At 42.1% G+C, this 24,304-nt stretch overlaps 3 protein-coding genes across 10 annotated transcripts; all 3 read left to right on the top strand.

The window, feature by feature from the left end:
• Positions 1–359: 359 nt before the first annotated feature.
• Positions 360–9,033, top strand: LOC106024923 (cornifelin homolog). The gene is made up of 4 exons (XM_013140355.3): positions 360–434; positions 7,149–7,274; positions 7,395–7,552; positions 7,833–9,033. The coding sequence occupies exons 2-4, from the start codon at positions 7,151–7,153 to the stop codon at positions 8,031–8,033; spliced, it is 483 nt and encodes a 160-aa protein (XP_012995809.1). The 5' UTR covers positions 360–434; positions 7,149–7,150; the 3' UTR covers positions 8,034–9,033.
• Positions 9,034–12,333: 3,300 nt separating this feature from the next.
• LOC109614612 (cornifelin homolog) lies at positions 12,334–17,551 on the top strand. The gene is made up of 4 exons (XM_013140356.4): positions 12,334–12,356; positions 16,387–16,512; positions 16,633–16,790; positions 17,079–17,551. Exons 2-4 carry the CDS (start codon positions 16,389–16,391, stop codon positions 17,202–17,204), a joined length of 408 nt encoding a protein of 135 aa, XP_012995810.2. The 5' UTR covers positions 12,334–12,356; positions 16,387–16,388; the 3' UTR covers positions 17,205–17,551.
• A 1,234-nt stretch (positions 17,552–18,785) lies between these two features.
• LOC105020592 (RNA-binding protein 4.1) lies at positions 18,786–23,831 on the top strand. 8 transcript variants are annotated; one of them, XR_004575358.1, is made up of 8 exons: positions 18,786–18,876; positions 19,740–20,164; positions 20,268–20,917; positions 22,640–22,703; positions 22,902–22,943; positions 23,049–23,094; positions 23,263–23,400; positions 23,610–23,831. XR_004575358.1 is itself a non-coding variant. In XM_020043302.2 (4 exons), exons 2-3 carry the CDS (start codon positions 19,756–19,758, stop codon positions 20,891–20,893), a joined length of 1,035 nt encoding a protein of 344 aa, XP_019898861.1. In that variant the 5' UTR covers positions 18,786–18,876; positions 19,740–19,755; the 3' UTR covers positions 20,894–20,917; positions 22,640–23,290. The 8 variants fall into 8 exon arrangements, 2 of the variants coding, with proteins under 2 accessions (XP_019898861.1, XP_019898862.1); XR_002196066.2 differs by lacking the exon at positions 23,049–23,094; XR_002196064.2 differs by having other exon boundaries at positions 22,640–22,943.
• Positions 23,832–24,304: the final 473 nt, after the last annotated feature.

Genomic DNA, 24,304 nt, shown 5'->3' with positions numbered 1-24,304 from the left:
ACCTTCCTCTCTCTATTTCTCTCTCTTTCTCTTCCTCAGTTACTTTTCAGTAGAATAGGTTAGATAAACTTTTACTTCTACTGGAAATATCATAATATAAGACTAGCGGTTTAGCTGTTCAGTAGGCCTACTCAACTTGTTAGCTGTGAAAAAGTAAATGTGAACCATTCTTAAAACATTTTAAAGATTGCTTTGTGAAGAAAGCAGGTATTTACATTCTAATGGTCAGATTTTCTGAACTGATATGGCAGAAAATAACTTCTGAACAAAAACCTTAATGACGCTGTCCCACGTAATCGACACACACATACAAACCCACACACATTTGGTTTCCAGAGACAACCTCAGGTATATATAAGCCTGTGCTCAACTGAGGAATCATTAGCAGTCCTCCGACACACAGTAGACCTGGCCATCACCTTTATCTCCAGAAGGTAGGTTATAAAATACGTTTGTCTGCAGTTGTGTGAGGTATATGGAACTTTTCAAGAAATAAAAATATGAAAAAGGTTATAAACATTGAGTGGGTTATATCATTATAGCTTGGTCAATATTTTATATCCAGTAATTTAACTAGCGAATAAAATATGGATTTTGTGGTTGCTTTTGAAATAATAACATTATTTTAATCTATAGAACAGATTAAGAAATTAAAAGCTGTCATTGCAAACCAGGAAATAATACTAGGACATTCATCCGTTAGAATAGATCAGAACATACGCTGCATCATAGAGCTTTTTAAGAGTATCAAACCAGTTAACCAACCAAACCACATTCCACAACCCAGCTTCAGGGTTTTATTGTCCTTCATTTCCTCTGGAAAGAGCCAATACTCTTCAATGGTCTGTTCAGCCAAATTACAAAATTAAACACTGGTTATTTTACATGATTAAAATTCTGGAGTAGTTTTGGCATTAATATGTGTTTTGGTAAATTTTCCAGTCCCATTTAAGTCATGGGAACAATGTTTGGTGGCTATAATCTTCAAATCATCCATAAGTGTGCTTGATTATGCTTAACAAGCATAATCATTTGCAATGCTTATAAACACAATAATAATGTTCACAAATCTATGCCATACCTAAATGCATCACAGTAAGCTATCCATAAACAGCCTACAGGATAAAGAAATTCATTTGCTAACTGGGCATGTAATTCCAGACGTAGCAACACGTATGGAACCTCATGTGTATGCTGCGAGACTGTCTATGGAGACGAGTAACCTAGAGATGAATCAAAGGGGAGGAGACACATGTTATTCTGTTTACTGTGAAAAGACCTGACTTGACATTCTGAGCCAAACAGACATATACTTCCTGATGTCCAGCCTGCTACCAGAGTTTCAGCATGAACAAATCATACTAGCGAAGAACAATGTTATATAACCTACTCCCTCTGTGGTTGTATTCTCATTGACCACAGAAGTTAAAAGGCCAGGAGTATTTGTGACTGTGTTATCTTAAATTGTTTAACATAATAACCTAAAATATAAAATGAGCATTTTATATACATTCAGTATGATGATGGTATATGATTTGTTTATTTTTCTCATAACCACTCCATAGAGCAGATTTCTGGCTGTTCCTTTAACATGCATTGCCCTCAGATTCAATAGTTAAGGCAGTTCATTATTGTCCCTTGTATCTATAGTGATGACAGTTCATCGTTGTCAGGGTCATGTTTCAAGGTTTATTTGTGAAATGCACCAAACCACACAGCGTCATCCTGCACAATTACATTCTTGTGATATGGCTCCTGACAACTACGTATTGAGAGTTAAGAAGAATAATTCATAAGCAAAAATATAGCCAGACAAAATAATAATAAAATAAAGCAACAACATACATAACACCTTACACTACTCTCCCAGGTCGAAATCTGCGGAATCGCGGACAGTGCTCATTTGCATAAATATTGATGAAAATAGAATCGCCATAATCGTCCGGTTTCAATGGTATATTATTTGTAGCCGCTATCGTGATGCGTTCGGTGTATAATTTGGGTTGTCTGTGTATAGTTTGGGTTGCTATGGGAACTTTTCACCAGGCAACGACATTGACCATGCATTATAGAAAGGCTAATGTGTAGACAAGAATAGGGATTACAAGGGTGTACATCACTATGTATGATGTTTTGAACCATAATACATATAAATATGATATAAAAATATATATTTTGTCAACATAGTATGGGGGTGTTCTTGAGTTTTTGGGAAGAAGTTGGTAATTTCTCTGAGTTTATAAATTAAATAAGTCCAAACGTAACTAGCGATCTAGTGGCCGTTCTGTGTCATTACACCCCAAAAGAAGTGATATAAAATCATTCTTTTTTATTTTATTGTTTTATTTCTAGGTAGAAGAACCACATTTTTTTTGGGGTGCCTATATTTTTTTTACCTTCTGTAAAATCATTATGCTGAATGGCAGAAATGTTTTCCGAAAAATTATTATTTGCCTTTCCAATAGATGAGTTTTCTAAATGGTGACCCAGAAGTCTGTTTTTATGTGTTTTTATTGTAGCCAAGGGGGTTGTGATTACCAGGATACATCATAATAGGTTGTATCTGTTACAGAAATGAATCTAGGACCCAAAATGTCCAAGCAGTGAAATCCGGCCGAAATTCCCACCGACTACTTAGGGTAAAGAGAACTGTAAACTAGCAGCAATCTAGGTAGTATTTTTAACAATTAGACATGGCAAGTATGGCAGTAACATACATAACAGTGTCAACTAGCAGCAATTGATAGAATCATTGAATATTATATATACATATGAGTGTAATAAGCTTATGAAAGGTGGCACAGTACAACTACATAGTGAGAATTTAAGAAGAAAAATGTATACACAGCAAAAACAAAGTAAGAAGATAAAGCAATAATATACATAACACTGTACATAGCAGCAGTTTATAAAGAGTACTGCAAACTAGTAGATTTGAATATTATAGGCATGGCAAATATGGCAGTAATATACATAAACATTTTAACTAGCATCCATCCATCCATCTTCTTTACGCTTATCCGGGGCCGGGTCGCGGGGGCAGCAGTCTAAGCAGAGATGCCCAGACTTCCCTCTCCCTAGACACTTCCTCCAGCTCTTCCGTTGTGTGAGGTATATGGAACTATATCTTCCGGGGGGACACCGAGGCGTTCCCAGGCCAGCCGGGAGACATAGTCCCTCCAGCGTGTCCTAGGTCTTCCCCGGGGTCTCCTAACCCTTCCCGGGAAGGCGTTCCGGAGGCATCCGGAACAGATGCCCAAGCCACCTCAGTTGACCCCTCTCAATGTGGAGGAGCAGCGGCTCTACTCTGAGCTACCCCGGGTGACCGAGCTTCTCACCCTATCTCTAAGGGATCGCCCAGCCACCCTGCGGAGAAAGCTCATTTCGGCCGCCTGTATCCGGGATTTTGTCCTTTCGGTCATGACCCAAAGCTCATGACCATAGGTGAGAGTAGGAACGTAGATTGATCGGTAAATCTAGAGCTTCGCCTTGCGGCTTAGCTCTTTCTTCACCACGACAGACCGATACATCGACCTCATTACTGCAGAAGCTGCACCGATCCGTCTGTCAATCTCCCGTTCCATCCTTCCCTCACTCGTGAACAAGACCCCTAGATACTTAAACTCCTCCACTTGAGGCAAGAACTCTCCACCAACCTGAAGTGGGCAAGCCACCCTTTTCCGACTGAGGACCATGGCCTCGGATTTGGAGGTACTGATTTTCATCCCAACCGCTTCACACTCGGCTGCAAACCGTCCCAGTGCATGCTAAAGCTCCTGGTTTGAAGGGGCAAATACGACAACATAATCCGCAAAGAGCAGAGACGAAATCGTGTGGTCCCCAAACCTGACACCCTCCGGCCCCTGGCTGCGCCTAGAAATTCTGTCCATAAAAATTACGAACAGAACCCGCAACAAAGGGCAGCCCTGCCGGAGTCCAACATGCACCGGGAACAAGTCTGACTTACTGCCGGCAATGCGAACCAAGCTCCTGCTTCGGTCGTATAGGGACCTGAAAGCCCTTAGCAAAGGACCCAGGACCCCATACTCCCGAAGCACCCTCCACAGGATGCCACGAGGGACACAGTCGAATGCCTTCTCCAAATCCACAAAACACATGTGGATTGGTTGGGCAAACTCCCATGAACCCTCCATCACCCTGTAGATGGTATAGAGCTGGTCCAGTGTTCCACAGCACGGACGAAAACCACACTGTTCCTCCTGAATCCAAGGTTCTACTATCCACCGTATTCTCCTCTCCAGAACCCTGGCATAGACTTTCCCGGGGAGGCTGAGAAGTGTGATCCCCCTGTAGTTGGAACACACCCTCCGGTCCCCCTTCTTAAAAAGAGGGACCACCACCCCGGTCTGCCATCCCAGAGGCATTTTCCCCGACCGCCACGCGATGCTGCAGAGGCGTATCAACCAAGACAGCCCCCACAACATCCAGACACTTGAGGTACTCAGGGCGGATCTCATCCACCCCCGGTGCCTTGCCACCGAGGAGTTTCTTGACTACCTCAGTGACTTCAGCCCGTGTGATGGACGAGTCCACCTCTGAGCCCTCAGCCTCTGCTTCCTCAATGGATGACGTGACGGCGGGATTGAGGAGATCCTCGAAGTACTCCTTCCACCGCCCGACGACATCCCCAGTTGAGGTCAACAGCTGCCCACCTCTACTGTAAACAGCGTTGGTAGGGCACTGTTTCCCTCTCCTGAGGCGCCGGACGGTTTGCCAGAATCTCTTCGAGGCCAGCCGATAGTCCTTCTCCATGGCCTCACCGAACTCCTCCTTAACTAGCATCAATTTTTGAAAGAGTAGGATGGGAAGTATGAACAATATTGTAGAAGTATTGAGTATTATAGATACATATGTGTGAAATATGCTTATGAATGGAACATTGAATGTACCTGAAAAGACAACATCTGGAATGTTCATGTGTGATCAGTGTTGTTGGTTGAGGAGCTTAATGGCCTGAGGGGAACACAACTGTTTGTGAGTCTGGAAGTGCTACAGGACTGTAGTTGTTCAGGCAGGTGATGGAAGGTTTCTTCGGTACAGGGACGGTGGTGGTCTGTGTGAAGCATTAGGGGACTGCAGACAAAGGCAGGGAGTGGTTGAATATGGAGGTGAAAACCTCCGCTAGTTGGTAAACGTACCCCTGAGGACAATGCCTGGAATGTCATCTGGCCCTGGTGACTTCTGAGGGTTTCCTTTTTTTTTTTTAACTCTCCTCATGTCAGCCGTGGTTAGAGACGTGTTTCATCCGCCTGCTGGGGTATGTAGACTGCTTTGATAATAGCTGAGCTTAATTCCTGCGGAACGTAGAAGGGCCTTCCAAGGAACAAAAATAAAAACAATAATAAAAAGCAAAAAAACGACATAGTGAATGCAGAGCTATTGTCAGTGTAACCTTTATCTATGGTGCACTGGATGTAAACTGTTCAACTGTATCTATAGTTATGACAGTTCAACATTGTCCACAGTATCTATAGTTATGACAGTTCAACATTGTCCACTGTATCTATTGTTATGACAGTTCAACATTGTCCACTGTATCTATAGTTATGACAGTTCAACATTGTCCACTGTATGAATAGTTTTGGCAGTTCATCATTTTCTACTGTATCTACAGTTACAGCAGTTTTCATTGTTCTCTGTATCTAGGGCAGTACAGGTGCTGGTCATATAATTAGAATATCATCAAAAAGTTGATTTATTTCAGTAATTCCATTCAAAAAGTTAAACTTGTATATTATATACGTTCATTCCACACAGACTGATATATTTCAAGTGTTTATTTCTTTTAATTTTGATGATTATAACTGAAAACTAATGAAAACCCAAATTCAGTATCTCAGAAGATTTGAATATTGTGAAAAGGTTCAATATTGAAGACACCTGGTGCCACACTCTAATCAGCTAATTAACTCAAAACACCTGCAAAGGCCTTTAAATGGTCTCTCATTCTAGTTCTGTAGGCTACACAATCATGGGGAAGACTGCTGACTTGACAGCTGTCCAAAAGACGACCATTGACACCTTGCACAAGGAGGGCAAGACACAAAAGGTCATTGCTAAAGAGGCTGGCTGTTCACAGAGCTCTGTGTCCACGCACATTAATAGAGAGGCGAAGGGAAGGAAAAGATGTGGTAGAAAAAAGTGTACAAGCAAGAAAATGTTGCATTTCCTTTGGAAATCAAGGTCCCAGAGTCTGGAGGAAGTAAGGAGAGGCACAGAATCCACGTTGCTCGAAGTCCAGCATAAAGTTTCCACAGTCAGTGATGGTTTGGGGTGCCATGTCATCTGCTGGTGTGTTGGTCCACTGTGTTTTCTGAGGTCCAAGGTCAACACAGCTGTCTACCAGGAAGTTTTAGAGCACTTCAAGCTTCCTGCTGATGACCAACTTTATGGAGATGCAGATTTCATTTTCCAACAGGACTTGGCACCTGCACGCAGTGCCAAAGCTACCAGTACCTGGTTTAAGGACCATGGTATCCCTGTTCTTAATTGGCCAGAAAACTCGCCTGACCTTAACCCTATAGAAAATCTATGGGGTATTGTGAAGAGGAAGATGTGATACACCAGACCCTACAATGCAGAAGAGCTGAAGGCCACTTTCAGAGCAACCTGGGCTCTCATAACACCTGAGCAGGGCCACAGACTGATCCACTCCATGCCATACCACATTGCTGCAGTATATCAGGCAAAAGGAGCCCCAACTAAGAATTAAGTGCTGTATATGCTCATACTTTTCATGTTCATACTTTTCAGTTGGCCAACATTTCTAAAAATCATTTTTTTGTATTGGTCTTAAATTGTCAAGGCTAATTTTTGGAGATACTGAATTTGGGATTTTCATTAGTTATAATCATCACAATTAAAAGAAATAAACATTTGAAATATATCAGTCTGGGTGTAATGAATGAATATAATATACAAGTTTCACCTTTTGAATGGAATTACTGACATAAATCAACTTTTTGATGATATTCTAATTATATGACCAGCATCTGTATATCTTTTTCCAGTGTATGTATAGTTAAGGGAGTTCATAATTGTCCCCATATCTTACACTTAAAGCTTTTTATCATTGTCTTCCATTTACAGTAGTAATGGTATCTCCCCATTGTCCTCTGTATCTGTAGTTATGGCAGTATATCCACAGCAGATGCCAGTAGTGAACATCCAGCCTGGGATGTTTCAGTCACCTACAGACCAAAAGACTACGTGGAGCAGTGGTATCTGTGACTGTTGTGAAGACATTCAAATCTGTGAGTGTATTTAATTAGTCAGTATATGTGTGTGGGTGTGTGTATACAGTACGTGTGCAAATGCAAATGCACAAGTGTTTGTCTAGGCCTGTCCCTTACACTGTATGTGTCTTCCATCAGGTTGCTTTGGATTCTGGTGCCCCTGCTGTCTGCTGTGTCAGATCAGTTCGGACTTTGGGGAATGTTTCTGCCTCTGCCTGCTGGATATGTTTTCTGGCTGCATCCCATCTACCTCTATGGCCCTCAGGAGCACCATGAGGGAGAGATTCCGCATTCAGGTAGAATCAAACACCCTTGACATCACTCAATGCTGACAACCCAACATCTATAATTTAATGTCTCCTACACACAGATGTGCCACATTAGCGTTCTCTTCAAACCGCAACACATTTTCTAGCCACTTCAGGTTTCCAAGTAAATTTGTGTTACTGCTAAAGCATAGGCTACGTCCAGACATGCCTTTTGTCGAGACGCATTTACCTGACTATAACAGCTTATTTTCAAATGTTCACCTTTCGCATGATCTGAGACCTGCGTGTGTCATGTCTTCACCTGTAGGGGAGTATTTGCAGCGACTGTGCCGTGGTCACCTTCTGCACCCAGTGTTCCTGGTGCCAGATGGCCCGCGAAATGAAGGTTCGCCGGCGCCCGCACGTATTCGCCAACGCCCCGTCCTCTGTTCAGATCCACATGCATGCCGCTCAGCCCATGGCTTATACCACCACTCCACCCACAGGCCTCTACCCTCCGGCGCCATAGCTTAGCTAACCTGCGTGAGGGGGAGATGAATTAGAGGCTGTGGATGTAGAATGCCAACCTATGAATGACTAGACAGGGCAATCAGCTGTATGACAGTGGGCATTACAGACAGCCTATGTAATCATATAAATCATAATAATCATGAAAAATCGTAATAAAGCTACTACTTTGTAGAGAAATCGTATCATATATATCAAACAGAAAATTATCATAATGACATTATGGTGAATAATGAATGAAAATCAAAATACAAATCTGTCAAATTATACATTATTACTCAATAATATATTGTCAAAATACCATTGTCAATATACCATGGCTGTGTCCAGGCACTCCACGATGCGTCGTGCCTACGAACAGGTCTTAAGCCATGGTATATTGATAATATACCATACACCCCTATTCCTAATTGCTTACGCATACCACTGGTATGACATTGCATACCGTTTTGCTATTCTAATTGTATCATTAACTGGTTTATAATAGCAATAAGGAATATTGGAAGTTTGAATATTGGAATGCTTGTGCTGTGTTGTGCCTAAGAACAGCACTTAGCTGTGGTATATTTACAATATACCACACCTCCTCATGCCTTATTGCTTAATTACAACCTATAAGAAAAAAATATTAAAGTGAATACTGACACTGAGTGACTTATTCAGTGTGATAAGAAGCGCTGTGACCAGGATAGAAGGACTGCAGCCCCAGTAGTGACCAGACATAAGGATCAGTGACAGCTACAAAAAGGGATGGATAGAAATGAATGCAGACAAAATCTGAAATGGGAAAATGTTCCTTGAAAAGATATGCCCACTTTGAATTTGATGCCAGCAACACGTTTCAAAAAGACTGGGACAGGTGCAACAAAACAATGAAAAAACGTTATGTAATAAAAAAGGGAACCAGGTAGAACATCACACAACGTATTATGTTAATTGGCAACAGGTCAGTAACATAATTGGGTTAAAAAGATCATCCCAGAGAGGATGAGTCTTTCAGGAGACTTTTCATCACTCTGTGAAAGACTGCACAGGCAAAAAGTGCAACAATTAAAGAATAACTTTTCTCAACATAAAATTGCAAAGAGTTTGGGGATCTCATCATCTACAGGACATAATATCATTAAAAGATTCAGAGAATCTGGAGAAATCTTTGTACGCAAGGGACATGGCCCGAAAACCAATATTGGATGTCTGTGATCTGTTGTGGAAATCACTGCATGGGCTCAGAAACACTTCTGAAAACTATTGCCTGTGAACACAGTTTGTTACTGCATCCACAAATGCAAGTAAAAATTCTGCCAGGCAAAGAAGAAACCAGATATGAACAAGATCCAGAAAAACAGCTGCCTTCACTGGGCCAGAGCTCATTCAAGATGGACTGAGGCGAAGTGGAAGATAGTCCCGGTCTGATTAATTAATTAATTGAAATACATTTTGGGAATTACGGACGCCGGGTCCTCAATGTTAAAAAGAAAAGGGACCATCCAGCTTGGCATCTGTGATGGTATTTTTACACATGGCATGGGTGACCTGCACATCTGTGAAGGCACCATTAATGCTGAACAATATATAGAGATTTTGGAGCTACATATGCTGCCATCCATACAACATCTTTTTCAGGGAAGGCCTTACTTATTTCAGGAAGACAATGCCAAAACCACATTTTGCACATAATACCACAGCAAGGCTTCGTAGTACACAGCATGGCTGTCTAAACTGGCCTGCCTGCAGTCCAGACCTGTCACACATTGAAAATATTTGGTGTATTATGAAACGAAGAATACAACAAAGGAGACCCCGAACTGTTGAGCAGCTGAAATCCTGTATCAAGCAAGAATGGCAAAACATGAATCTTTCAAAACTATAGCAATTTGTCTCTTCAGTTCCCAAATGCTTACAGAGCATTGTTAAAAGAAGAGGAGGTGCAACACAGTAATAAACAAGCCCCTTTCCTTTTTTGGAATGTGTTGCTGGCATCAAATTCAAAATGGGCAAATATCTTTCAACAAATAATACAATTTCTCTGGTTCAACATTTAGTATGCTGTCTTTGTACAACATAAAAGTAATTTTCAATTACTTATAGGGATTAAATGACTTGCACATCATTGCATTCTGTTTTCAACTGCATTTTACACAGCGTCACAACTTTTTTGGAAATGGGGTTAAAATTTGTAGAGCATTTGCAGAAACACTTTTGGGACTCTCAAATATAATGCAGTAATTATATACATTTTCATTTCATGTTGTAACATAAAAAAATATGAAAGATCCAATAGGGGTGAAGCTTTTGAGTGCCACTGAACCAAGTAGCCTCTGCAAAGAGTCTGAAACATGTCCACAAATGGATCTTCCAGCATTACATTAACTCCAACCAGGCATCCACAGAGAAATAGTTAATTAATAGCAGTCCATAAGCACAGACTGAAGCATCTAAAGGATCTGGAAAGATTTTCTTTGGAGGAATGGTCTAACTATTATTCTGAGCCAATTTGCACCATCCACTGCAGGAGTTTAGGGGTACTGTCAATGTGCTGCAGACCAGGGTTCAAACTCCTGTCCACAATCACAACCCTAATCAGTTGGTTCTTGACAGTGTTTGCAACATGTGTACCATATTGTCACAGTACAAAAATATTAATTGATATATATATGTGCCAAAAATGCCAGAGAAATGTTACTGTAATTGTTAAATAACCCACATGTTGTTTTAAGTGCTGGTCTGGAAAATATTGCATTGAGAGTCCTTTGCATAGGCAGCTGGGGCTGCCTATGGTATCATAGGGACAGTGACTTTGGCTAGTGTGTCTCCCCCTGCAGGACATTATCCAAAGTTTTCCAGTCACACCGGTTGTTCTACATATGAAAAACACCATGGGGAGGTTTTCATATTCAGGTGAACAAAAGCAATGTAATGAGAAGTAGGGTCAAGAGCTTTTCCAGACAGGGATAAACTTTAGTTAGGAGTAACGGACTGAACAACTGTCCATCACAGAAAGGTCTCAGGGTTTTTGCTGGCTAGATTCTGAGGCAGGGACTAACTCATGATCATAATGATAAATCTGTATTTATTTGTTCTACGCATATTTGCTCCACCTTCCTCTCTTTATTTCTCTCTCTGTCTCTTCCTCAGTTACTTTTCAGTAGAATAGGTTAGATAAACTTTTACTTCTACTGGAAATATAATACTATAAGACTAGGCCTACTCAACTTGTTAGCTGTGAAAAAGTAAATGTGAACCATTCTTAAAACATTTTAAAGATTGCTTTGTGAAGAAAGCAGGTATTTACGTTCTGATGGTCAGATTTTCATCTCACATCTGAACTGATATGGCAGAAAATAACTTCTGAACAACAACCTGTCCCATGTAGTCGACACACAATCAAACCCACACACATTTGGTTTCCAGAGACAACCTCAGGTATATATTAGCCTAAGCTCAACTGAGGAATCATTAGCAGTCCTCGACATACAGTAGACCTGGCCATCACCTTTATCTCCAGAAGGTAGGTTATAAAATACGTTTGTCTGCAGTTCTGTGAGGTATATGGAACTTTTCAAGAAATAAAAATAAGAAAATGGTTATAAACATTGAGTGGGTTTATATCATTATAGCTTGGTCATATGATAGTCATTATTTTATATCCAGTAATTTAACTAGCAAATAAAATATGGATTTTGTGGTCGCTTTTGAAATAATAACATTATTTTAATCTATAGAACAGATTAAGAAATTAAAAGCTGTCATTGCAAACCAGGAAATAATACTAGGACATTCATCCGTTAGAATAGATCAGAACATACACTGCATCATAGAGCTTTTTAAGAGTATCAAACCAGTTAACCAACCAAACCACATTCCACACGCCAGCTTCAGTTGCTTTAAGGGCTTTATTGCCCTTCATTTCCTCTGAAAAGTGTCTGTTCCTCCAAATTATAAAATTAAACACTGGTTATTTAACCTGATGAAACATATGGAGTAGTTTTGGCATTAATGCGTGTTTTGGTAAATTTTCCAGTCCCATTTAAGTCATGGGAAAAATGTTTGGTGGCTTTAATCCTCAAATCATCCATAAGTGTTTTTAATTATGCTTAACAAGCATAATAATTTGAGATGCATTATAATGTTCCCAAATGTATGCCATACCTAAATGCATCACAGTAAGCAATCCATATACAGCCTACAGGATAAGGAAACACATTTGCTATCTGGGCATGTAATTCCAGATGTAGCAACCCATATGGAAACTCATATGCTGCCAGACTGTTCAAATCTGTTTGCCAGGAGATCGGCCTGTATCAACTTCCACTTATTTTATGGTGTAAGTATCAGTATTAATTAGTTTTTACATATACTTATAATCTCAGAATGAACTATAGAGGGCAATCTATTGTTAATTGTGACCATTGAGTTTCACAGCTGATGAAATTGGTTTTGCCCAACAATAGAATTTCTGAACCATCTACCAGAAACCTCAAAGAGGCTGGTCTGCATATTGCCATTTTTATTGCAATTCGGAAATGTAACAGACTTTGGTGGGCACATTTACCCACGATGGCCACTGGAACACCGAAGAAGTGTGCACTTCACAGATTCATTGGCAATTAAATATTTGTAATTTCTTTCTCTTTGGTTTCCTTCATACCTGCCAACACTACCGTTTTTCCCGAGTTTGTCCCGTTTTTTAGCCCTATCTCCCGGGCCCCTCTCGGTTTCTTACTTCTCCCGGGAAACTCCCGTAATTTGCATGGCCCAAACTCCTTTATAAATAATCGGACCAATGTTTGTCTAATGTTGACTAGTTGTGAGATCTTGTATGAAAAGCCGCATATTCACACAATCCACACACCATACAATTTTCAACACGTTTGTCACCTCAACCTGGCAACCTATAACCCAGTTGCGCACTTAATCTCTGCGCAAGCTTCTCAGAAAAGTTCAGACCCGAAAGCCAGTGATAATAATGGCAGGCGAAGGCGGTGTTCCCGCATATAAATCTAAATATAGCTGAAAATTTCAACATTGTTGGACGCAACAATTTACATGCATCTTACCGAGTCATATCGACAACCTCCACGCTTTTTGTAAGGTTTGTCGCTTTGATTTAATGTAGCGCACGGCGGTAAATATGACATTACCCAGCACATTAAAACACAGCAGCACCATCGCGCAGAAGAGGCACACACAAATAAAAAATATAATAAATATGAATAAATGAAGTGGTGTTATCATTGATATTGCAATGTAAATAATACTTAACCCCCCACCCACCCCCTCCCAAATCTCCCGGATTTTGAAAACCAAATGTTGGCAGGTATGGTTTCCCTTGTCAGATGAATAATGGCGACAAGAGATTGTGGTATGAAAACCTTGAGTAAAAACCTTGAGGGTTCCGATGAAAATGGAGGTGGAGACATTGGTTGCATTCACTATTTCACCTTTTCCTCAAGTTGCACTAGCAATAAACATCTTTTGACCAAGGCCAATAGGATCCCATTTCAGAAACACACTACTCATAATCTTGATTAATATAGGTAGATAGCAGTTTGTCTTGAGTGCAAAGGTCACACCATTGGAAATATGCAACATAATTATCCATATTCAAATTACACAAAAACACTTTGTATTGGTATCCAACTTTAGAAGAAACAAGATGCTAACAATGCCGTGACAGGATGTCTGTTCATGTCTGTTTGTTGTTGGTTGGAAACATCTGACCACAAAGACCTTCATATGGGGGGTGTGCATGTTTTTTTCCTGTCTCTTCACACCATGAAGTTGAAACTGACCACAGGCCAAGAATGTCGTGCCTGCAGAGAAGATTTAGATGAGTCTGCAGAGAGCACAGACAAGTCAATACACAACATTAGAGAAGTCCCAAACCACAGGCCTCCATCATAGTATTGTGTATCATGCATTCAAAGCTGAGAGCTCCAGGTCAGTCTTCCTGTGATGGTTTTTGCTCATCTTCAGCAGAGAGAGAATAACATGAATATACTACAGTGGAAAATAACTAGGCCTGTCAGTGTCAACATAAAACAAACACAAAATAAATATTTTACCACAGTTTATGTTACTTCTTGCAGTTTGCATTGCAATATATAAATCCAGCCCCTGTAGAGGGATTTTGGACTGTGTGGAAAATGTGAAACCGCACTGCGGGGTCACGACGAGTCGGTGGAATCCCTGAATCCTGGAATATTCAGAAGCATTTTCGAGACTATGTGTGAGGGCGATTCGAGACTTCAGAGGCACTATGATGCTCAGCCCATCTTCAAAGGGACATCCAGCACTGTACAAAATGAACTGTTAGACTATATGTATGAAGTGTACAGGGAGGAGAGAGCCAAGCAAGTGGACGAGACATCATTTGTTGCCATACGTGCAGATGAGACAACTGATGTCTCCTGTAAATCACAAATGGTGGTTGTGTTACATGTTGCCTGAATATACAGTGACAGAGGTTTTTGGAGTTTGTGGAAGTCAAAGATAAAACTGGACTTGGCTTCTCTAATAGCATCAAGGGTGTGCTGGAGCCACTGAATCTGGGAGAAAAGCTGATCACTCAGACTTATGATGATGCGGCTGTAATGAGTGGAAACGTCCGAGGGGTACAGACGCTAATGAAAGAGACATACCCACATGCCCAGTTTGTTCACTGCTATGCTCACCAGCTGAACCTGACCTTGGAGCAACTTTGTTCAGCAAGGATGAGCATCTTGAAGGTGTTTTTTGCAGATTTAACTGCTTTTACCACCTTTTTCTCTGGCGCTCCAAAACGTGTTGCGGCACTTGCTGAGGCAACACAGAGACGCATTCCAAGGCCACCCGCTGCACAATGGAACTTAAAAAGTAGAACTGTCAATGCCGTTTGGGAAAACCGCGCTGCGCCGCTCCTGTGTATGGAGGACATACGACTACAACCAGGATGGGATGAGGCCACCATGAGTGAGGCATACAGTGTGTCAAAAAAACTCCAGGACTGAGCCTTTCTGAAACTGCTGGAATTTTTTTTCTTCCTTCTGCCAGAAGTTGATGTTTTATAGAACACTCTGCAGAAACGGAGCATCGATGCATCTGGAATTTGTAGTGCGCTCACCCGTTTCAAGGAAATGTCCAGAATATGCAGAAGCAAACTGATGAATGGGCTGCCACCGTTCACGATGGAACAGACGATCCAGGGCAACGAGTAACAAACACAGCGCTGGTGATGAAGGAGGCTTGCGACACAGTCATCTCCCAGGTGGAGCAGAGGTTTTCACAAAGTGACCACCTAATCGCTGCCAAGCTGGTTGACAGCTCGCTCTTCCCACCATTTGTTCTCTCATTCCCTACATCTGAGCTTGACTGTGAAACAATGGCCTCTAGGAAACGAGGAAAAGTCTGAGCTGACCACTTTGTATCGTCACACTGAGCTTCACACTGGTAAGACAGCCCTGTCTCTGTTAAGATCCATCCATGAGAACAACCTAGTGGAGGCTTTTCCTGAGACCATCACTCTGCTGAAAATTATCATAACAACAACTATGACGACATCCGAGTCAGAGAGGAACTTTTCCACCTTGAAGAGGGTAAAACCTTCACTCGCAATACCATGGGACAGCCGCGACTCAACGCATTGGTCATGTTGTCCATCGAAAGCCAGCTGATTCAGCAGGTACATGACTTAATTCCCAAAATCATCTAAACATTTTCCTAGAGGAAGAACCGCCGTGCCACCTTTCTCTTCAAGTGAGCCCTCAGCCTTGATGAGTGATTGTATATTTAATCTTCTTGCCTTTGTGGTGCTGCTCCGTGCGTTGGTCATATTTTTGTGCTGGATCGATTCATATAGATGCTTATCTATTAAGGTTGTTGTCATAGAATGGATCTGTATCCCTAAAAAGTTGTCTTTCCTCTTGGTTGTGGCCTTCAGTGGTGTTGAGGTCATTTCTGTTCGCGTATGGTCCTGTAGGCACATTGGTTCTGAGCTTGATATCATTCCTAATTTAGGTCTTGACAGTGGGAATTTTACGTGTGTGAGCGAGAAGGACAGCAATTACACAAGAAGGTGTCTCTCTCTCTCTCTTTCTCCAGTATGTGTACTACAACACCTGTTAGAAGCAAGCCGCTCTGTTGTTAAAAGTGTTTTGTTGAGCCACGTTAATTGTTTTTGAGTTTTGTAGTTTTACTGGTATTTATCTTATATTTTGAAATGGCTTGTGCCCCATCAATCTTTTACATATAAAAACGCCACTGTGTATAATTGAGGGAGTTCATAATTGTCCCCATATCTTACACTTAAAGCTGTTCATCATTGTCTTCCATTTACAGTAGTAATGGTATCTCCCCATTGTCCTCTGTATCTGTAGTTATGGCAGTATATCCACAGCAGATGCCAGTAGTGAACATCCAGCCTGGGATGTTTCAGTCACCTACAGACCAAAAGACTACGTGGAGCAGTGGTATCTGTGACTGTTGTGAAGACATTCAAATCTGTGAGTGTATTTAATTAGTCAGTATATGTGTGTGGGTGTGTGTATACAGTACGTGTGCAAATGCAAATGCACAAGTGTTTGTCTAGGCCTGTCCCTTACACTGTATGTGTCTTCCATCAGGTTGCTTTGGATTCTGGTGCCCCTGCTGTCTGCTGTGTCAGATCAGTTCGGACTTTGGGGAATGTTTCTGCCTCGGCCTGCTGGATATGTTTTCTGGCTGCATCCCATCCACCTCTTTGGCCCTCAGGAGCACCATGAGGGAGAGATTCCGCATCCAGGTAGAATCAAACACCCTTGACATCACTCAATGCTGACAACCCAGCATCTATAATTTAGTGTCTCCTACACACAGAGGTGTCACATTAGCGTTCTCTTCAAACCGCAACACATTTTCTAGTGTATATGCCACTGCTAGTTTCCAAGATAATTTGTGTTACTGCTAAAGCATAGGCTATGTCCAGACACGCCTTTTGTCGAGACGCATTTACCTGACTATAACAGCTTATTTTCAAATGTTCACCTTTCGCATGATCTGAGACCTGCGTGTGTCATGTCTTCACCTGTAGGGGAGTATGTGCAGCGACTGTGCCGTGGTCACCTTCTGCACCCTGTGTTCCTGGTGCCAGATGGCCCGCGAAATGAAGGTTCGCCGGCGCCCGCGCGTATTCGCCAACGCCCCGTCCTCCATTTAGATTGACATGCATGCCGCTCAGCCCATGGCTTATACCACCACTCCACCCACAGGCCTCTACCCTCCGGCGCCATAGCTTAGCTAACCTGCGTGAGGGGGAGATGAATTAGAGGCTGTGGATGTAGAATACCAACCGAGACAGGGCAATCAGCTGTATGACAGTGGGCATTACAGACAGCCTATGTAATCATATAAATCATAATAATCATGAAAAATCTTGATAAAGTTACTACTTTGTAGAGAAATCGTATTAACAGAAACTTATCATAATGACATTATGGTGAACAATTAATGAAAATAAAAATCTGTGAAATTACACATTATTACTCAATAATCTAATTATTTGAATCATGCACCAATGTTGTACATTACACAATAAACTGTAAAACTGTAAAGTGTTTAGGTGTGTGTGAATATAGAGGTTTTTGAGCTCCTATTTACATTGGTTAGCAATGACCAGTACATTAGTCAGCAAATCAGATCTGCTGTAAACATCTGCTTTAAGTTGGGACAGTGCTACCTTTCTGATTTTAGAAGTATGGTTGCACAGTGAAATGTCTCTGAATACACATCTCAACCCGATAGCAAGTTGCATGTCACTGCTGATACCACCCTTGATTGGAGGGAAATTAAGCAGCCCAGGAATTAACTAACAGTAACTTTATTCACACATACACACAAAGGAAATCAGGTGCTGTACATGGAAAGGATGTAAAATTGGTTATGGGAATATAAATTGTTTTCTAACAAAAAGAAACAGAGGTAAATAATACACTATACACAATACATGTTCCCTTTGATTGTACTTTTGTAGTTTTAAAATATATATATAATTGCTTCTCTTTCCTGTATGATTCTGTGTCTGTTTGTTATTGATGTGTGTTTAATCAAACATATTTGAAACACAAGCAAAGTTCATTCAAAGAGGAGTGAGTTAAGTGTTTTCTTATGAGTTGGGCAATATGTACATGTTTTGCACCAGTCGAACTGTTCCAGTTGGTTCCAACAGTTGTATCGATCCGGTATTTGTTTAGAAAATTACAGCCTATACCATCCGCTACCTAATCATAGCATTGGATTGAAATTCTCACAGCTGACAATTTTTCAGAAACTTAATTTGTAAATAGTAATTGTCTTTGAAATACATAGCGTATTACTAGGGAAGTCATGCATCATGGGCCTATAGAAGTCTAAAAGAGACTTTATTGCATGTCATCTGGTGAGAAAAAAAAAACAGTTCCGAAATTTTTCACGCAGCGTTAGATGTGACTACATATAGCATTGGAGTGTGGCAGTATAAAAATAGGAAGTGCGCCCGGCATGGAGAAGCAAACGCACAAGCGCAGTAAACAGCCAAGTGTAGGCGTTCAGATAAAAATATACTGTGTGGAAAAAAATGCCTTTGTCATATCATTGTATTCAAGTTCCCTCTATTCATAAGACGTGAAACCCTAACGACTTACAACGTTTTTTGTAGTGAAGATGGAGCTGAAGATGGAAAAGCGGAAAGTATTTATTTGTCCAATCAAACTGAGCATATGTCTGTGATTTGGCCAATCACCCACCAAACCTGTCAGTGGGCGGCCCATGCCGCATTTGTTCAGAAAACGGAAGTGAGGTCGTTTTCTGTGTTTCTCTGACATCGTGTTTCGGTCGGTCGTACTAGTCGTGAGGTGAGTTTGCTTACCAATGTTATTGTGACCGTGTACTCGTTCAATAAAACAAACTAGCTGAACTTATTTCTCGATAATCATATTGCATGGATTTCTCATTATTATTTAGTCGTTGTATTGAACTATTATAGCAACTAACGTTAGCTAGCTAAGTAACGTCGTTAGCTAACCACCCTGTTGACGCTGTCACGAGAGGAAGTCTTGCCTACTTTCAATATCGTCCCGCTTTCTAATATTGCTTGTAAGACCGCTTGCTTATCCGCTGTCCATAAATCTACTTATTCCAGTTGTATGCGACGAGGTAGAGTTTCGACTAGACCCATTTGTTAGTCATTTCTAAAAAATACAGTTGTAGTGTACCTAGCTTAATAGGCTTCCCTGGGAGAGTCGCGCCGTTTTTGTTTGCTGAAGCCGTACTCTCCTCCGAACACTTCCGCAAAATACAACCACGACCATTTCCTCGTTGTTTCTTGTTCGAATACGCACCCCCCCACTCGCGGGACCCCGGCTCTATGCTTTTCGAATTCAATGAGTTTTAAAAAGACGAGAAGTGGAGGTGAGTATGAAATGGGCCCGTGCGGTCGAACAACGGGGAAACCAGTAAACTTTCGTTTCACATGAATTATTGTGCACCTTACTACAGCTTCATAGTATTAGTTGGACTCCGTAGAATTGCTATGTGAAATTCCATAGTTATTGGTCGCACACACTTCGACTAGACGTTGGCAAAAAGCTACCTAGTTAGCTAATCTTGATAACTAACCAAATCATTTTATTTTCCTGTGCAGTCTGTGGTCTACTGTCACAATCACATTTCCATACATGCAGCCTAACTGGTATGTTCACATTCCTTTCTCACCCAGGCTTATTGATATAAAAATGGTGAAGATCTTTATTGGAAACCTCCCTAATGAGGTGGAAAAAGATGAGATCGAGGCACTGTTTACTCAGCATGGCACTGTGACAGAATGTGCAAAGTTCAAAAACTATGCCTTCGTCCACATGGACGACCGCAAGTCCGCCACAAAAGCCATCCGCAGCCTGCACCTTTTCAAGCTACACGGGAGGCCAATCAATGTGGAGCCGAGCAGGGGGAAAAACCAGGGTCCGGTGAAACTTCATGTGGCCAATGTGGAGAAAGGCAATGACGATGAGTTGCGTGCGCTGTTTGAGGAGTACGGAACAGTCACAGAATGCGCCATTGTCAAGAACTTCGCCTTCGTTCACATGTCCAACTCGGACGAGGCAAAGGATGCCATCAAAGGGTTGGACAACACCGACTTCCAAGGTAAGAAAAACCAAAGAGCCTATTTTTCGGGGCGGCCTGTGAGTAAAAATGGACTGTGACTGCGTGTCACGGTCTTACTGTTAACCGTGGTTTTCGTCTGCAGGCAAACGGATTCATGTTCAGATATCAAAGAGTCGCCCCAGGGGGGAGGAAGATGATTACGGTCCGCCTCCCCCACCCGATCGGGGTGGTTACTGGCCCCCACCCCGTGGCTTCCCAGGGGACAGGGAGCCACCCCATTACAGAGGGCGCATGCCTGGAGGGTTCCCTGGCCCCCCTCCACCGCCACCTCCCCCTAGGCGAAACCCTTATGCCCCCGAGCGCCCTTACGATCGCGAGAGGGAAGGCTATGGCGTGGTGGATTACTATGAGAAGTACAGAGCTCGCCCTGCCCCTTATGGCGCCATCCCGGGTTATGGAGATGACAGGCGGGTCGGCACCATACCCCCTCCGCCGCCCCCTTCAGTCATGGTCCGGGAGCGCCTTGCAGCCACCACCCTAAATTCGTACGAGCGCCGCCCCATACCCCCTCCGTCCTCTTACTACCCCCGTGACCGGAGTCCCCTCAGAAGACCACCTCCCCCCGTTGCCCCTGCGGGGAATGGCTACTCGTACGAGCGCTCCCGGCTCTCTCCGGTGTCCCGGCCTGCGATGTACAACCTACCCCGGACCAGGGACCCCTACGCAGATAGGGTTCCTCCTCCGCCCCCTGCCCGCTACACTTACTGAAGACACATTGGTGGTTGGATCAAGGTGAGGTATGAGACAGGCTGCATCACACTACACAAGTACACTCCATATCTAGCCCCATTGGAAAAAGGAAAAGGCTTCCCCTCACGTTGACGCTCAGTGTCTCGCTTAAAATGCCAGTCTAGAAAAGCTCCAAATGCACTGTAGTCACCATCTCTTTAGTCTGGCTCTTAATCTGCCTCCACCTGAATGTCCAATGGTGTTATGCCTTTTAAAGAATGCTGGACGTTTTGACTGAACCTCAGCGCGATCCTCCATGAGTAAAATGCGCTTTGACTTGTGTGGTTTGCTCTCTTTCCAGGTTTAAATTATCCGACAAGATCGTCGTCGTCTCCTGATGCACGTGGCGCTATACCCCCCCTTCGTCTGTGGCGGATTGCGTTGCGTTCCCCTGCGACTTACTGGAAGATTCTGTATTGCTTGCGGGCACTCCGTAAAACAAAAACACACAAAAAAAACGCTTTTATGTATTCGGTTTCGTCCTCTTTATTGAATTGTTTTATCTTTTTTTTGTTCTGCTTGATTTTATTGTTAGAGGTTCATTGACTGTTTGGGGCATAGGGGTTGCTGTATTTGAGGTGTTAGTCTATTTTGGGATCTGTGAAGGCTCCATATAGGCGTTGTACCTTAAGTAAAAAATGTTCCTTCATAGCGTCATGTTGATTTAAAAACCTTTGTCATACTGTGACCTTAATGAAGGGAGTATTTCTATATTAAAGAACAATTGATGTAATTTTGGTAAACATGAATGTTAAAGATTCTGGAGATGTCTTTGAGATACTTAGAGTTGTATCTAGCTACAGTTTGAGGAATAAACCACACAATTTACATAATCAGTCCAACAACGTGTTAGCGTAACATGACTTTAATTGGTCTCTATCTTGGGTGTGGGTTATACTTTCCGATATGTACAAGTTTTGCGAAGCAACTGTTAGCATAGTGATTTAACTTGTCAGACATTTTGTATGAAGTTCCTTTGCCGATTTACACGTAAATATAGCCTAGATACCCCAAAGCTGCGTTTATGTATGATTTTATTTTCTTTACAGATGACAATTTGATTTTCAGAGCTTTTTAATAAACAGATTTGAACTATATCGTCACTTGAACTTTCCCATCTTTCCTCGTTTTAGCATCTTAATGACAATACTCCTTTCAATCAGGGAAGACTGCATACCCCGAGCACTTTAACTTCCAGTTGGAGTCAGCGATATGATGTAGACGCACTAGGTAAACCACTTGGCATGTCCCCTTCTGTAATGACTGGCAGCGTTGGTTCGTGTGGCTAATATTCTGCCCTTTTGGCGTACCACCTTAAGCGTGAAGTAAATCTGCAGATATCTTTCGTGAGGTCTTGTTTATCGCTCTATCTGCAGCGCTGTTCTTGCAACGTCATTTCGCTGACTCTACATTTAATTCATAGCATTTCGGTCCCTTCTCCTGAAAACACGCTTTCCAATGTAAAGATACTCAACGTAGTGGTGAAATTGAACTCCCTTTTCAACTTTGCGGAGGCAAATGTAATCTGCCGATCTCTGAAAGCGCTTAGGCCTAATTGCTTAATGACACAAATCCCATCTCTCAACCACCACATGCTATACCTTGACTATAATGTCCTCTATCGTGCTTGTAAATAATACAAAGTGATGTTTTGGCTTATTTTACCATGTCCTCCTGAAGTACACAAGTGAGCCCTGCTGTTCTTAGCCCCTCTGCTTTTTGTAGGTCGTTAGACCCATGATCTGCTGATAGGTGTTGTGGGGACAGTGTAGGAGACTGCTGTGCCTAGGTAAGTAAGCCGGGGTGTCATGTCCTACAACGAAGATGTAGGAGGTAATGTTAATCTTTACAGATTCATGCTTTATAGACTGAGAATGGATTGTGTGTACTTCACGTCCTGTTTTGAGGACACTTCCAACATTTAGTGTCTTGAGGTTCTTAGTCTGTCCAACTCGTCCCCATCTTATTTCTCATCTTCCTCTTTTAGGCCACTTTGAGCTGGATGTACGGAAGTGGAGTTCTGCTTAAGGTATTGGCATATAGATTTTGCAGAATCGGTAAACTGATGTTGATGTAAAAACAAACGTGGAACTATTGGAATGTTACATCACTGCCCCTTATTTTTGTACTGCAGCAATGGAATCGTTTCATGTGGGGTGATTTGACTTGAATATAGTGCAGTAAGTAGTTAATACTTGTGCAATTCCCTAGATATGTGGGTAATCAATGTTTTGGGAATCTTCCAGGGACTAGTTGCTAGTAAATGTTCAGGTTTGATTGGATGGACCAACTTTCCCCATGCTTAGTTTTCCCTTCTCTTCCCCTCTAAGCCACTGTTTTCTTTCCAGGGGTCGGCAGCTGGTCCTAAATTCCTGGTGGTCCTGAAGCCCTGACCCGGCTTGTCAGGATTGTATGCTGTGAATGGCTTCCACGGCCACCCGGTCAGATGGATCTGTATGTAGGAGCTGCAGTAGCACGCCGTCAGTGTAAAGAATTATTTCTATTCAACTACCTGTCGAGCATACGGTCACTTTCCTGCTCTTACGTTATTGCTGCTGTAGATCTTGCGTGTTGTTGAGCAGAGACGAGTACAGTTTGCCTCTGCACCATGCATGTTAATATTAGGACTAAACTTGGTTACATGCCTCTGGATGCCATTGTGTGTTAAGATTTTTTTTTATTCTTTTGTCTTCAGGAAGGCTTTGAGCGAGCCCATCTCGAAGAAAGATCACTGACTACCACATGACAGTAGTTATCTCCTGACCAAATAGGTTTTCTCAAGTTCATTTGGTTACATTGACCTTTGACATTTGACTCATGTGTTTGTGTTATCATGCTGCAATGCAAAGACATTACAACTCAAAAGCACTGTATTAAAATATTGCATTTGCCTAACCAATAAAGTATTTTTATTAACTAAGTGATTTATTTTTTAAACTTCTGAGTGACTGGAGAAAAATAATAGGTCCCTTGGAAAAATATCCTGACCTTGGAAGATTCTTTAATATGACAGACTTTCAAATAAAACACAGGCCAGCAACAGAATCATTGAAATAGAACCATGGACAAAATATTTGTAAGGTGATTTCCAAACAGACAAGATTCCCGGTGATTTTCATTTATACTACAGTGAGATTGGTCATGCTTCTGTCTGGGGTTGGTGGCCCTGTGTCTGCTTGCTGAAGCTTTATTGGTGCTGGGAGGAGCACAGTTCCTGGTCTACTTTATTGGTGCGGGAGGAGCACAGGTCCTGGTCTACTTTATTGGTGCGGGAGGAGCACAGGTCCTGGTCTACTTTATTGGTGCGGGAGGAGCACAGTTCCTGGTCTACTTTATTGGTGCGGGAGGAGCACAGGTCCTGGTCTACTTTATTGGTGCGGGAGGAGCACA

The sequence above is a fragment of the Esox lucius genome, chromosome 24 (assembly GCF_011004845.1).
Source record: "Esox lucius isolate fEsoLuc1 chromosome 24, fEsoLuc1.pri, whole genome shotgun sequence".
NCBI lineage: Eukaryota > Metazoa > Chordata > Actinopteri > Esociformes > Esocidae > Esox > Esox lucius.
The sequence above is the reverse complement of the archived record's forward strand: the minus strand, read 5'-3'. Positions and strand labels throughout refer to the sequence as shown.

Coding starts and splice junctions, on each gene's coding strand:
- LOC105020592 (XM_020043302.2), top strand. CDS start 19,756: ATGGTGAAGATCTTTATTGGAAACCTCCCTAATGAGGTGGAAAAAGAT. Junction 20,165..20,267: donor GGACAACACCGACTTCCAAG/GTAAGAAAAACC, acceptor TTTCGTCTGCAG/GCAAACGGATTCATGTTCAG.
- LOC109614612 (XM_013140356.4), top strand. CDS start 16,389: ATGGCAGTATATCCACAGCAGATGCCAGTAGTGAACATCCAGCCTGGG. Junction 16,513..16,632: donor TTGTGAAGACATTCAAATCT/GTGAGTGTATTT, acceptor GTCTTCCATCAG/GTTGCTTTGGATTCTGGTGC. Junction 16,791..17,078: donor GGGAGAGATTCCGCATCCAG/GTAGAATCAAAC, acceptor CTTCACCTGTAG/GGGAGTATGTGCAGCGACTG.
- LOC106024923 (XM_013140355.3), top strand. CDS start 7,151: ATGGCAGTATATCCACAGCAGATGCCAGTAGTGAACATCCAGCCTGGG. Junction 7,275..7,394: donor TTGTGAAGACATTCAAATCT/GTGAGTGTATTT, acceptor GTCTTCCATCAG/GTTGCTTTGGATTCTGGTGC. Junction 7,553..7,832: donor GGGAGAGATTCCGCATTCAG/GTAGAATCAAAC, acceptor CTTCACCTGTAG/GGGAGTATTTGCAGCGACTG.